The following is a 13,413-nucleotide window of genomic DNA, read 5'->3' as shown; positions in this document are numbered from 1 at the left end:
TGTAGCAAATGGAAAAAAGAACAGATATACAGGATCTGGGTGCCATGAGGGGTCAATGATTAGAAACTCTATGGGTAAAGTGTGGATTGGATAGTGGTGCCTCAAGCTGGCAGTAGGATGTCAGCAGGCATTATAGATTATGGATATGGTGTCTAGAATTCCCCCCTTTACCGCCTGGATCCCTACTTATCTTGGTTTACACCACTTACCTGTGGTGTAATTTATCCTCCCATGTCAAATATATCTACCACTTCCTTCACTGACTCTCCACCATCCCCACCCCTTTACCTCCCAGATCCCTACCCATCACTCCTGATGGTGCCTCCCATACCCCAATATCTCTCTTACCCAAGGTCTTGCCACTATTGACCACTACATCTCCTTAACACCATTCAGACTCCATATACACTACCTAATTCCTGATGAAACTTACTTACTTTATCGTAACACACAACTACTTCATTTGAAGAGAATTATACAAACAAACACATGGGCACCCACATGGCACCCTCCTATACCAACCTGTCTATGGGCCATCTAGAGGAAACCTTCCTAGCCTCCCAAAACCCCAAACCCTGTCTGGTTCAGGTTCATTGATGATATATTCATGATCTGGACTGAAGGCCAACACACCCTATCCACACTAAACCTCCAACCACCAGCAATACCTGCATTTTAACAGTCCTCCCAGCACCATGAAGAACCAGCTACAAAGGAGCGCCCTCTTTGTCACTCATTGCCAACCTGGATTTAAACAACTGAACTGCATCCTTTATGAGGGCTTTGATCATTTACCATCATGTCCTGAAATGAGGGACATGCTACCCAAGGTGCTTCCCACACCTCCTAAAGTGGTGTCTGATTGCCCATCCAACCCCCACAACACCCTAGCCCACCTCCATGCAACTCCCAATCCCAAACCCAACCCAACACAGGTGCAAGACCTGCCCAGTCCTCCACCTAGCACTTCCTATTCTAGTCCTTTCATGGGCTTATCCTACCCCATCAGAGGCCTAGTCACCTTTGAAAGCAGCCTTGTCATGTACAAGCTCTGGTGCAATCATTGAACAGCTTTTTATAATAGTATGACTACCAACCAGCCATCCACCAGGATGGCTGGTTGCATGCCTCTGTGCATGCAGTAATTATTCTAATCTTATCCTCATGATCCCTGTGTGAGTGATACATAGGGGACTGTAGCATATCCCTAGAGCCTAGAGTAGTCACTTAAAGCTGGTTTTCAAAACTTTGTTAATACATTTTCTCAGGATAGTTTAGCCTGTCTTCAAAAGTCTGCCATTTCAGCTCCTTCAGTATCCCTGTGACACTCTCCCATGGATCAAACAAACCTGTAACAATGTGTGCTGCCCTTCTATGTATACATTCAATATCCGCTGTTGGTCCTATCTGGTATGGGTCCCACACACTTGAGCAATATTGTAGGATAGATCACACAAGTGATTTGTAAGCAATCTCTTTAGTAGATTGATTGCTTATCCCCAGTACTCTGCCAATAAACCAAAGTCTACCACTTGCTTTACACATGACTGAACCTATGTGATCATTTCATTTCATATCCCTCCAAAGGGTTACTCTCAGGTATTTGTATGAATTGGCCAATCCCAAAAGTGAATCATTGACATTATAGTCATAAGATTTTATGTTTTTTTTTTCATTTTGTTAAGTGCACAGTTTTTCATTTCTGAACATTTAGTGCAAGTTGCCAATCTCTGCACCATGTTGAAATCTTATCAAGGTCTGACGGAACAGTTATTCAGCTTCTCTCATATAGTACTTCATTATAGATAAGTGCATCATCTGCAAAAATCCTGATGTTACTACTAATATTGTGTGCAAGCTCATGAATAGTAAGGGTCCAAACACACTTCCTTGGGGCACACCTGAAGTGACTTCTACAATTGACAATGACTCTCCATCCAAGATAACATGCTGCATCCTTCATACCAAAAAGTCCTCAATCCAGTCACAAATTTCACTTGATACCCTATATGATCATACTTCCGACAATAAGCATAGGTGTGATACTGAGTCAAATGCTTTTTGCAAATCAAGTAACACTGCATCTACTTGATTGTCTTGATCCAAAGCTTTCAGTATGTCATGTGAGAAAAGTGGGAGTTGGGTTTCACATGATTGATGTTTTCGAAAACCATACTGGTTGACATTGAGGAGGTCATTGTGTTCAAGATAATTCACTATGTTTGTGCTCAGAATATGTTATAAGATTCAACAACAAATCAGTGTCAAGGACACTGGACAGTAGTTTGTGGATCACTTCTGCTACCCTTCTTGTAGACAGGTATGAGCTGTGCCTTTTTCCGAGAACTGGGCACAATTTTTTATTCAGGGGATCTACTCTAGCTTATAGTGAGAAGAGGGGCTAAATCAGCTGCAGATTCAGTATAGAATCTGACAGCAATTCCATCAGAGCCTGGAGTTTTGTTCAGTTTTAACAATTTCAGCTGTTTCACTAATAATTATTTCATTCATCTTTTCAGGGGCACGAGGATTAAATTGAGGCAATTCTCCATGGTTTTCCTTTGTAAAGGAACATTTGAAAATGGAGTTCAGCATTTCAGCTTTTGCTTTGCTATCCTCAATTTCTGTTCCTGTCTCCTTTTCTAGGGACTGGACATTAACTTTGGTGCCACTAACAGCCTTTACATATGACCAGAATTTCTTTGGATTTTGTGAAATGTTATTTGATAATATTCTGCTTCAGTAATCACTGAAGGCATCACATATTGCTATCTCAACAGTGAAATGCATTTCATTCAGCATATCTCTATCTATAGCCTTACACTTTGTTTTACACTTGTTATGCAGTAATCACTGTTTCTTTAGAAGTTTCTCTACAGTGACTGTATACCACGGAGGTTCCCTCCCATTATGAACTGTTCTACTGGGTACATATCTACCCAGTGCATGATCAACTATTCTTTTAAACTTGAGACAGAGTTCCTCCACTTGCTCCTGTCATGGGATGAAAGTTTCAGTTTCCTCATTGAGGTAAGACGTAACTGATTTTTTATCTAGTTTACTAAACATATACGTCGTTCTGCTTGTTTTTGTTGCCCTTTGTAATTTGGTAATCATTGTTGCCACAACTGCATTATGGTCACTGATTCAAGTTTTGATGTGGATGTCCTCAAAGAGGTCAGGTCTATTTGTTGCCATTAGATCCAATATATTTCCATCGTGAGTGGCTTTCCTAACTATCTGTTCTAGGTATTTTTCAGAGAAGGTTCAAATGGCTCTGAGCACCATGGGACTCAACTGCTGTGGTCATAAGTCTTCAGAGAAGGCATTCAGTAAAGTTTCACAGGATGTCTTATCATGCCCACCACTAATAAACCTGTAATTTTCCAATTTAATTGTTGTATGATAACAGTATGATTGCGGAACTTACGTACAAGTGAATTGAGCCTTTCTCTGAAGTATTCAGTTACATCAGGAGATGATTCTGTTGGGCAACAGAAGGATCCAATTCTCATTTTGTGCCCACTCTTGACACTGACACTTACCCAAACAATCCCACATGCAGCTTCCATTTCTACCTCAATGGATTTGAGTTTTTTGTCTTCTGCGACAAATACACCATCTCCCTTCCCCAATTGCCTATCCTTTCGATTCCACTTAAATTTTCCCCAAAAATCCTACTGGTATCAGTTTGAGGTTTCAACCACCTTTCTGTGCCTGGAATTATGTGAGCTTCACCACTCCCTCCAGATTGCTGCTTGTCTATGTGACACCATTGCATTCTGGCCAGAGCAGCCAAATACAGCAGTCATAAGTGGGTGATGTATGCTTGCTTGTGTGAATGAGTGTGTATTTTCTTTTCTTTTCAGAGGACAGCTTTGACTGGAAACTCGATCAGTAACAGTCTTTCCATTGTGCCTGTCTGCAACTCAATATATCTTTACAGTGATTAGCAATCTATCCATCTCATAATATTGTTGTTATCAAACACAACACTTAGCCCATATCCTGTTGTTATGCACCCAACGTAGTTTTTGTTAGCTTTTATTGACTGCAGCTATGTCATCAAATAAATTTTTCATGCTGATTAATCTCTAGATTTGTATTGATTCAGAAAGATCTAATTGGTATTACTTGCACAAGGAAAAGATAACTAACTAGCAATGTAACATAGTTTATTTTATTTGTTTCGTATGTTTCACTCATATACAGGAATTATCAAATATTATACACCAATACACAGGATTTGTGATTATGATCATGGGTATTAGTAAAATAGATCATGTCTCACATGTTTCAGAGCGTGATATAAAATACTCCAGGTGGAAGATGGCCATAGAAAGAAGCCTAAACTGGGAACTAGAGATTGTTGAAGAGGAAATAGGTACATTTCACTTATCTTCACACTAAAACTATGTATTTTTTCTTGTTGTCAACACATATGAAAGGTTATTTACTCATGCATCAAAATATGGGAAGCTTAAGCCCTCCGTCCTTAACTCTGCATTATGCAGTCATGACTATTCTAACAAAACCTATATCTTCCAAATGTTAATAAGTAATAGCTTTGCACTCTGTCATCATTTTATGAAAACTTATTAATGGTGCATTTTTAAGACAGACCTGTCTTGATATTATGCTGGCTGCTGTTTTGTCTGCAGTCCTATGCATCACACTCATTGTCTGTAATATAGGGATAGGAGAATGTGAGGGTGACATTTGATAGTCATTAGAGATTTTTCACGTATAATAACCATATCTGCCCAGTTGCACTGTTACTGCTGACAGTAGGATAAGTAATGATTGTCCTATATTGACAACAAATCCAACATCTAGGCAGTTTATAATGAAAAAGCAGAATGTAGTTGACACCATCCAAACTATTATAACACTTCCTTCACACAAGGATCTCAACCAAAGTACTGCAGGATTACTAATTCAGCATCTGTGTACATTCTTTCTTCCAAGACTTTCTTCAAAAATTCATTTTATTCTATGATGTCCTTTCTGAATCTGACAGTGCGTTTCATGAACATGTAGATGGAAACACATTATTACCCAATACAAGGCTGTCAAAAATCTTTAGCAACTGCATGGAGCTTCTGTCACAACATAATGCCCTCTAGGCCCTCTGATGGTAAACACAGAAACCAATTACTGACACTGAAGTAAGGAAATAGACATCTCTTACACCAAGAAAGTGGGGTGAACTCCTTAAACATCTTTTGATTCACAATTGTCTTTTTTGTGTGTCTTCTTTCTGTGTACACACTTGGGGCACATTTCCCCATACTGTGATGTGTTATTGCTGATGGTGTATCTCCTTCAGATGACTTCCTTATTGAAAATACTATTCTTTGTTTAATTTTTTTTTTAAATTGAAGAGAATACTTTTATTCTCTTTTGAATATTTGTACATGTATTCTGTAAAATGACACAGCATAATTGTTACAAAATAATTACATGACTAAGGTATATTATAAATGTAATTATCCAACAGATTGCATTATATCACTTCAGTATGGTTGTACTGCACATAGTTTAATGCTGCGTATTATACTACACCTAGGATGTGTTATTACACTGAATAATATTCTATCTTATTACAGAGTGTTGCACTGCCAAAGTTTAACTGCACCAAATTTGCTGTCATGTGTCAGACACTCCTGACACTATTGTCACAAGCTGTTTTTTTTCACACTTCAACCATATTCCTAGATCTGTTAAAAGTTTCTTTATGAAAATTGTGTAGGCATTTTTGAATTTAGTGTAAGCAAGACAAACGTGTTTATAATTATTGTAGATCTTATCTAGTGTAGTGTAGGTACAGGCATCCTGAAGGAGCAGGCTTTTTACTCACTAAAAATTTCTCACAAATTTCTTTCACTGATTACCTGTGATACTGCTAAACTGGAAATTTAAGTTTACCAAGTGTAATGGGAGATACTGTGTTGCTATATTTCCAGGGTTGTTTTGGGTCAAGATGTACATGGGAAATTATGCTAATTTATTTATGTGGCAGACGTTTTGACACTGCTTGGCAATCAAAACTGACTTACCTTTACAGAGCCAAGCTGAAATAGCGTCCTCAGAGTTTTCTCTGGTATTTCTTTGTGCAGTCATTCTCAAGCTGCAGAAAGGGACCAATGAATTCCAATGTAGATTTCCAACACAATGTAAGCGTGAGTTACTATACATGACCATCATCTGTCCCCAATCCCCACAAGGATGCCCCCTCCCCTTGCTGCTAAACTGAATCACAACAATAGTTTGCTGTTTGTCAGTAGATGAAGGGTGATGGTTTCCTAATTATACATTCAATGTAAATGGATAGATAAAAAATCTACTCACCAACCAATGGCAGGAGAACACACACACAAAAAGGTTTAAATTTTACAAGCTATCAGAGCCAGTAGCTCCTTCTTAAGGGCCGAAGAGTTGGAGGGGGAGGAAGAGGGGTGAAGAAAAAGAACTGGAGAGGTTTAGGGAAAGGGGTACAGCTCATAAAAGTTGCCCAGAACAGAAGCACTGTTCATATAATGGTTCTCCTGGTACTATGGCCTGTTTGAGGATGCCAAGCTCATTTTGTTTTTATCAGTCAATGATGTTGTCACTTTGGCTTGATCATATGAGGATAATATAAGATTTTGCCCATTTTAAGCAGATGTGTTTCATCACATTTTTAAGACCTTGTTTGCTTGATATATGAAATCAGTGCCTTCTCATTAATTCAAAATTTATTGTTTACAAGATGGAGATCATCCGGCAGCTGCCATTGGCCAGAAACACCATATTCAGAATCTCTAACAATGGCACCACCACATAATACTGAATAACAATGAAAATAATCAGTTACTGAAAATAAAGTGTAAATGGAGAGATAAAAAGTCTATTCACAAAGCGCAGTCCAGGAACACACAACAAAAACATTTGAATTTTACAAGCTTTTGGAGCCAGTAGCACAGTTGAAGGGGAAGGAAGAGGGATGAAGCAAAAGGACTGTTCTCCTGCCACTGCTTGGTGCGTAGATCTTTTATCTATCCATTTACATTGAATGTATAATTAGGAAGCCATCACTCTTCATCTACTGACAAACAGTAAACTACTGCTGTGATTCAGTTTAGCAGCAAGGGGAGAGGGCATCCTTGTGGCCTTGTGGAAATTGGAGAAAGATGATGGTCATGTATAGTAACTTACGCTTATATTGTGCTGGGAATCGACATTGGAATTCATTGGTCCCTTTCTGCAGATTGAGAATGACTGTACATCTACATCTACATCTACATCTACATCTACATCTACATCCATACTCCGCAAGCCACCTGATGGTGTGTGGCGGAGGATACCCTGAGTACCTCTATCAGTTCTCCCTTCTATTCCAGTCTCGTATTGTTCGTGGAAAGAAGGATTGTCGGTATGCCTCTGTGTGGGCTCTAAGAAGTTTTCAATTCTCACCCAGTGCAGTCCCCAACAATCAGTCTTTCCTTCTCAACCCATCCAGTATGTCTCCCCTGACCTGGGTTCTGGGTGACTTTTCTGAACTTTACCCCTTTCCCTTAAACCTCTAGGTCTTTTTCCCTCACCCCTCATCCTCCCCATTCAACTCTTCTGCCAAAAGAAGGAGCCACTGACTCCAGAAGCTGCCATTGGTCTGAAACACCATCTTCAGAGACTGCAACAATAGCTCTGGCACGTAATACTGAATAACAATGAAAATAATCAGTTATTGACAAAATGATGTAAATGGATATATAAAAAGTCTACTCACCAAGTGGTGGCAGGAGAACACACACTCAAAATGGTTTAACTTTACCTCATGGCTCATACCCTGGTAATAGACCTAGATGCAAGCCCTGTCCTGTACATCTTCCCACCACCATCTGCTTCAGTCCGGTCACAAGCATCACCTATCCCATCAAAGAAAGGGCTACCTGTGAAACCAGTCATGTGATATACAAGCTAAGCTGCAACCACTGAGCTGCTTTCTATGTGGGCATGACAACCAACATGCTGTCTGTCTGCATGAATGGCCACCAACAAACTGTAGCCAAGAAACAGGTGGACCACCCTGTTGCTGAGCACGCTGCCAGACATGACATCCTTTATTTCAATAATGACCGCTTCACAGCTTGTGTCATACGGATCCTTCCCACCAACACCAGCTTTTCTGAATTGTGCAGGAGGGAACTTTCCCTGCAATATATAAATTACATCTCCAAAAATCTCCTGGTGTCACCCTTCATTACCCATTGTCCTCTCCCATCCAGCCCCTTCTCTGTTCCCATTCCAGCTCTACACAGCCCTCATTCCCCCATTGCACACAGTCTTTTTACTTCTCTCCTTTTTTGCTACTCCCCTCCCCCCCTCCCCTCTCCCCACCACTCTGCTCCTTCTATCTAATCTCCCAACTGCATGTATCTGCCCGACCCTCTTTCCACCTCATCCCTCCACTTTCTCCAACAGCACATCATCACTGTCTGCCATGTCTACCCCACTATCCCCCCCCCCCCCTCAGCCTCTTTCTTTCTTACCCCCACCCATTCGCTACTCCCATCATGCACCGGTGCTGCTCGCAGTGTGGCCTCAGTTGCCTGAGACTGCAGTCATGTGTGTGTGAGTTGCATTTGCATGAGTGTGTATGTGTGTGTTTGCTGTATAATTCTGATGAAGGCCTTACTGGCCAAATGCTATTATTTATGACAGTCTTTTTGTTGTGCCTATCTGTGACTCAGCATCTCCACTATGTTGTGAGTACCAACTTTCCTTTTCACAATATTGTTAAATAACAGTACAAATACAGTACACACAAGTACAAAGTTTAAGAAACTAACAAAATTATATAAAATGGTGAAGTATGTGATAAGAAGAGGCCAAATGAACCAAACTTAAAGATGGGAGTAAGTAACCAGTGACCTCTGTTGGCATAACCTTCAGAATGCAGCAATGCACTGATGAAAGGAACACCATTGCCAGAGGGCGCTCATACCTTGCGAGAGGTCTCACTAAGGAAAGGATCACAAGCCACTGTGTTAGTCAATTAATAAGATCAGATAGACAATGAAACACATTTTAAAAACAGAGGAAAGGTGTGAGAGGAGTTGTTCTGACTTGCCTTTGCTAAGTACATGCTTTACTGGCTCTAACCTGCATGGTTGCATGTGGATTTTGGTAGTCTGGAGCACTGATCATGATTACTTTGACTACCATACATACTGTCCTCATACTGATCCATCTATTGGATCACAGTTAAAAATTATGCAAGTAGCAAATTACTATATTTCACCTTCAAATTGATTCACCTCTTCTCTACAAATTACTCTCATCCTTACTTTAAGTCAGTCACTTATTTTCCTATGTTTGATGATAGCTAAAGTGCAAACAAATATACACATCCTCTTTCTACATGCCTCCCAAAATCCATAAATTCAATAATCCAAGATACCCCATTGTTGCTCATTACTGTGCAACCACTGAAAGAATTTCCGCTCTTGTCAACCATTGAACTGCTTATAGACTAGCCTCTCATATCAAAGATACAAACCACTTCCTTCACCAACTCTCAGCCATCCCCAACCCATTACCACTTGAATACAGCCTTTCAAAACCCCAAACACCTTGTCTGATTCAGAGTCATTAACGATATTTCATGATATGGATCCAGTGCCAGGATACCCTGTCCATATTGCTCCACAATCTCAACACCTTCTGTCACATTCATTTCACCTGGTCCTCACCAGCACAAGATTAAAAAACAAAACAAAAATAGTTTACGCAGGCAATACATCCAATGTGTGCAAACACAATGTCTACAGCATCGTGAAGGTGCTGTGCAACAGAGTAACCAATGAAATAGTCAGGTATTTCAGTGCAAGCCATCTAAATGTGTTTCAAAGACTGCAATAATGGAATTTAAGATCAGGAAACAAATTGTATTTAGTATGACATTGTCTATAGAAAATGACATTGTAAGAAAGGAAAATGGATAAATTCTTGGGGATCACAATCCAGGATAACCTCAGATGGTATATGCATATGCAGGAAGTTGGGAAATTCACATTACAGACTTCTAGGTCTTGTAGGGGGGAGTGGGCACATAATATTTTGAATAGAAACTCATGTCTAGAAATGTAACATTTCCATTCTATGATGGTTTCAGTTCAGATGTGCAATGTGTCCATGTCTGCTGAAGGAAAGCCTCAGAGTTGCCTGTCATGGTATGCAATAGGGTAGACAGGATGACATGTACAATGTCTGTAATAACATTGGTGGTTGCCACATCAAGCCGCTGTTGTACTGTATGACTACTGATCTGTATGTACATTATGCTGGGTTCTTTTTTGTTTATACATTGGCCATGACATCTTAGTAGATGATTGTTGCAGTGTCTGTGTGTTTATGGGTTGCTTTTTTTTCATATGACTTGTCAAGCCAATGGCAGCACCGCATCTCTTGCCGCAATTGCCACAAGTGTATCTGGCTGCTGAGGCAGGAGCAGTGGTAGCATTGCGAAGCTTTTTCTGCCTTAATCTGTCTAACAAGTCTTCATCATGCTTCGACATTCCAGATGATATATCATCATGTCACTCTGGCCTCATGCTAGCCCGTGCCTCCCATCTGTTTGTGTCGATTCCAAAGCTCTCCATATCTCGTTTACAGGAGTCCTTGAACCTCAATACAGGATGTCCTACATGTCTTTTGGCTATAAAGATCTCTCCAAGCATCACCTCATGTGGTAATCTGTCAGGATCCATACGGTGGATGTGTCCCAGCCAACAGAATCATCTCTGTTTCAAGATAGCTGAAATACGGTTGAAGTTAGTTAGTTTTAGATAGCACTGCTTTGTTGGTCACTCGGTCCTTTCGTGTTACTCTGAGGATGGATCTCAGGCACCGCATGTGAAAAGCATTAAGGCGACGTTCTTGTTTGGCATAGGTAGTCCATGTTTCTGATGCATACAAAAGAATGCCGAGGATGCAAGTTTGATATACAAGAATTTTTGTGGTCAAAGAGAGTTTGTTGTTTTTCCAAACAGGTGTAGAGAGTTTGCCAAAAGTTGTCGCAGCTCTTCCAATGTGAGCATCAATTTCCTTGTCAACAGACATGTTTGATTCTATACTAGATCCAAGATAGCAGAAGTTATCTACGACTTGCAAAGTAGTGCCATCTAGTGTGATATTTGGTTTTGTGTTAGCACCCTGAACCATAATTACAGCTGTTTACACTCATTGAGAATAGGTGGCATGCATCTTGATACTAGCTCTTGCAGCTCTTCTGCGGAGTTTGCAACAATTGCAGCATCATCAGCATACAGGAGTTCACGAGCAACTGTCGCGTAGTGCTTTGTGTTACTCTTCAGAAGACTTCCATCTTTCCCAGTATGCAGATGTACTCCAACATTGCAATTCTCAAAAGCCACTTGGAGCAGATCCAAGAGGAGAATTCCAAAAAGTGTAGGTGCCAACACACAGCCTTGTATTATGCCACAGTTCATACTGAATGGTTTAGAAGTACTGCCATCGAAGATTACAGAGCCACGCATATTGTCGTGAAAAGATCTTATTAAAGACAGCAAAGTTGGGGGACATCCAATTTTTTCCAATATGCTGTAGAGTCCCTCCCTACTGACGGTGTCAAAGGCTTTCTTGAGGTCAACAAAAGCCACATATAATGGCACTCTGTGTTCATGGCACTTCTCTTGTAGTTGGCGCAAGGTAAATATCTTGTCACTTGTGGATCTGCCAGTTCGAAATCCACACTGTGACTCAGGGTAGATCCAAGCAGCCAAGGTTTCCAGTCTCTTCAGGATTATCCTTGCATACGGCTTTCCAGAAATGCTCAAGAGAGATATTCCTCTATAGTTGTTACAATTACCTCTGTTGCCTTTTACCTTATAGATTGTTACTATATTTGCATCTCGCATGTCTTGGTACTGTGCCTTCTTCCCAGCACTGCAATAGGATTTGATACAATATTGGAAAAACACAGTTAAGTTTGATGATTTCTGCTGGTAAGTTATCATGGTCTGTATTCTTGCCTAGCTTTAGACTTTTAAGTGCGAGTTTTAATTCATCAATAGTGGGAGGATCATCAATCTCAGACATAACTGGTTAAGTTGGTGAAGTACCCAAAGCTTCTGAGGAAATGTTGACCTCTTCTGAGTATAGTTTAGCATAGTGCTGCACCCATCTATCTAGTTGCTGGTTTTTATTGTTGATTGGGTCTCCATTTAGATCTTTTATTGCAGCAAACTTCCTGCTTGTTGGTCCAATGGCCTTTTTGATGCCTTGATACATGCCACTATAATCTCCTTTATCTTGGCAGATCTGAATAGTTTTACAAAGGTTGGTCCAATATCTATTTGCGCAATGGTGAGAAACTCATTGCAGGTCTGCTTTGCAGGCCTTGTATTCAGCTATTGCTCATTGTTCTTTATGATTATTCATAACCTGTATATGAGCATTACATTTCTTGTCTATATATATGGACACAACTCACTTTCACATTCAGTAAACCAGTCACTTTGAGTCCTACCCTGCTTCCCAAATGTTCTGATAGCTATCTGCATAATACACTCCTGGAAATTGAAATAAGAACACCGTGAATTCATTGTCCCAGGAAGGGGAAACTTTATTGACACATTCCTTGGGTCAGATACATCACATGATCACACTGACAGAACCACAGGCACATAGACACAGGCAACAGAGTATGCACAATGTCGGCACTAGTACAGTGTATATCCACCTTTTGTAGCAATGCAGGCTGCTATTCTCCCATGGAGACGATCGTAGTGATGCTGGATGTAGTCCTGTGGAACGGCTTGCCATGCCATTTCCACCTGGCGCCTCAGTTGGACCAGCGTTCGTGCTGGACATGCAGACCGCGTGAGACGACGCTTCATCCAGTCCCAAACATGCTCAATGGGGGACAGATCCGGAGATCTTGCTGGCCAGGGTAGTTGACTTACACCTTCTAGAGCACGTTGGGTGGCACGGGATACATGCGGACGTGCATTGTCCTGTTGGAACAGCAAGTTCCCTTGCCGGTCTAGGAATGGTAGAACGATGGGTTCGATGACGGTTTGGATGTACCGTGCACTATTCAGTGTCCCCTCGACGATCACCAGTGGTGTACGGCCAGTGTAGGAGATCGCTCCCCACACCATGATGCCGGGTGTTGGCCCTGTGTGCCTCGGTCGTATGCAGTCCTGATTGTGGCGCTCACCTGCACGGCGCCAAACACGCATACGACCATCATTGGCACCAAGGCAGAAGCGACTCTCATCGCTGAAGACGAAACGTCTCCATTCGTCCCTCCATTCACGCCTGTCGCGACACCACTGGAGGCGGGCTGCACGATGTTGGGGCGTGAGCGGAAGACGGCCTAACGGTGTGCGGGACCGTAGCCCAGCT

General features: G+C 41.2%; 1 protein-coding gene across 1 annotated transcript in view; it reads left to right on the top strand.

The window, feature by feature from the left end:
• The window catches only part of LOC126156806 (glycerol kinase-like), a 286,026-nt gene that overhangs the window by 250,765 nt on the left and 21,848 nt on the right, over nt 1–13,413 (top strand). Inside the window, exons 10-11 of the mRNA XM_049916333.1 lie at nt 4,301–4,368; nt 5,148–5,168. Coding sequence (XP_049772290.1) covers nt 4,301–4,368; nt 5,148–5,168 — 89 coding nt within the window. The remainder of the gene's footprint in view (nt 1–4,300; nt 4,369–5,147; nt 5,169–13,413) is intronic.

Source organism: Schistocerca cancellata, chromosome 2, assembly GCF_023864275.1.
Source record: "Schistocerca cancellata isolate TAMUIC-IGC-003103 chromosome 2, iqSchCanc2.1, whole genome shotgun sequence".
Lineage (NCBI taxonomy): Eukaryota > Metazoa > Arthropoda > Insecta > Orthoptera > Acrididae > Schistocerca > Schistocerca cancellata.
The sequence above is the reverse complement of the archived record's forward strand: the minus strand, read 5'-3'. Positions and strand labels throughout refer to the sequence as shown.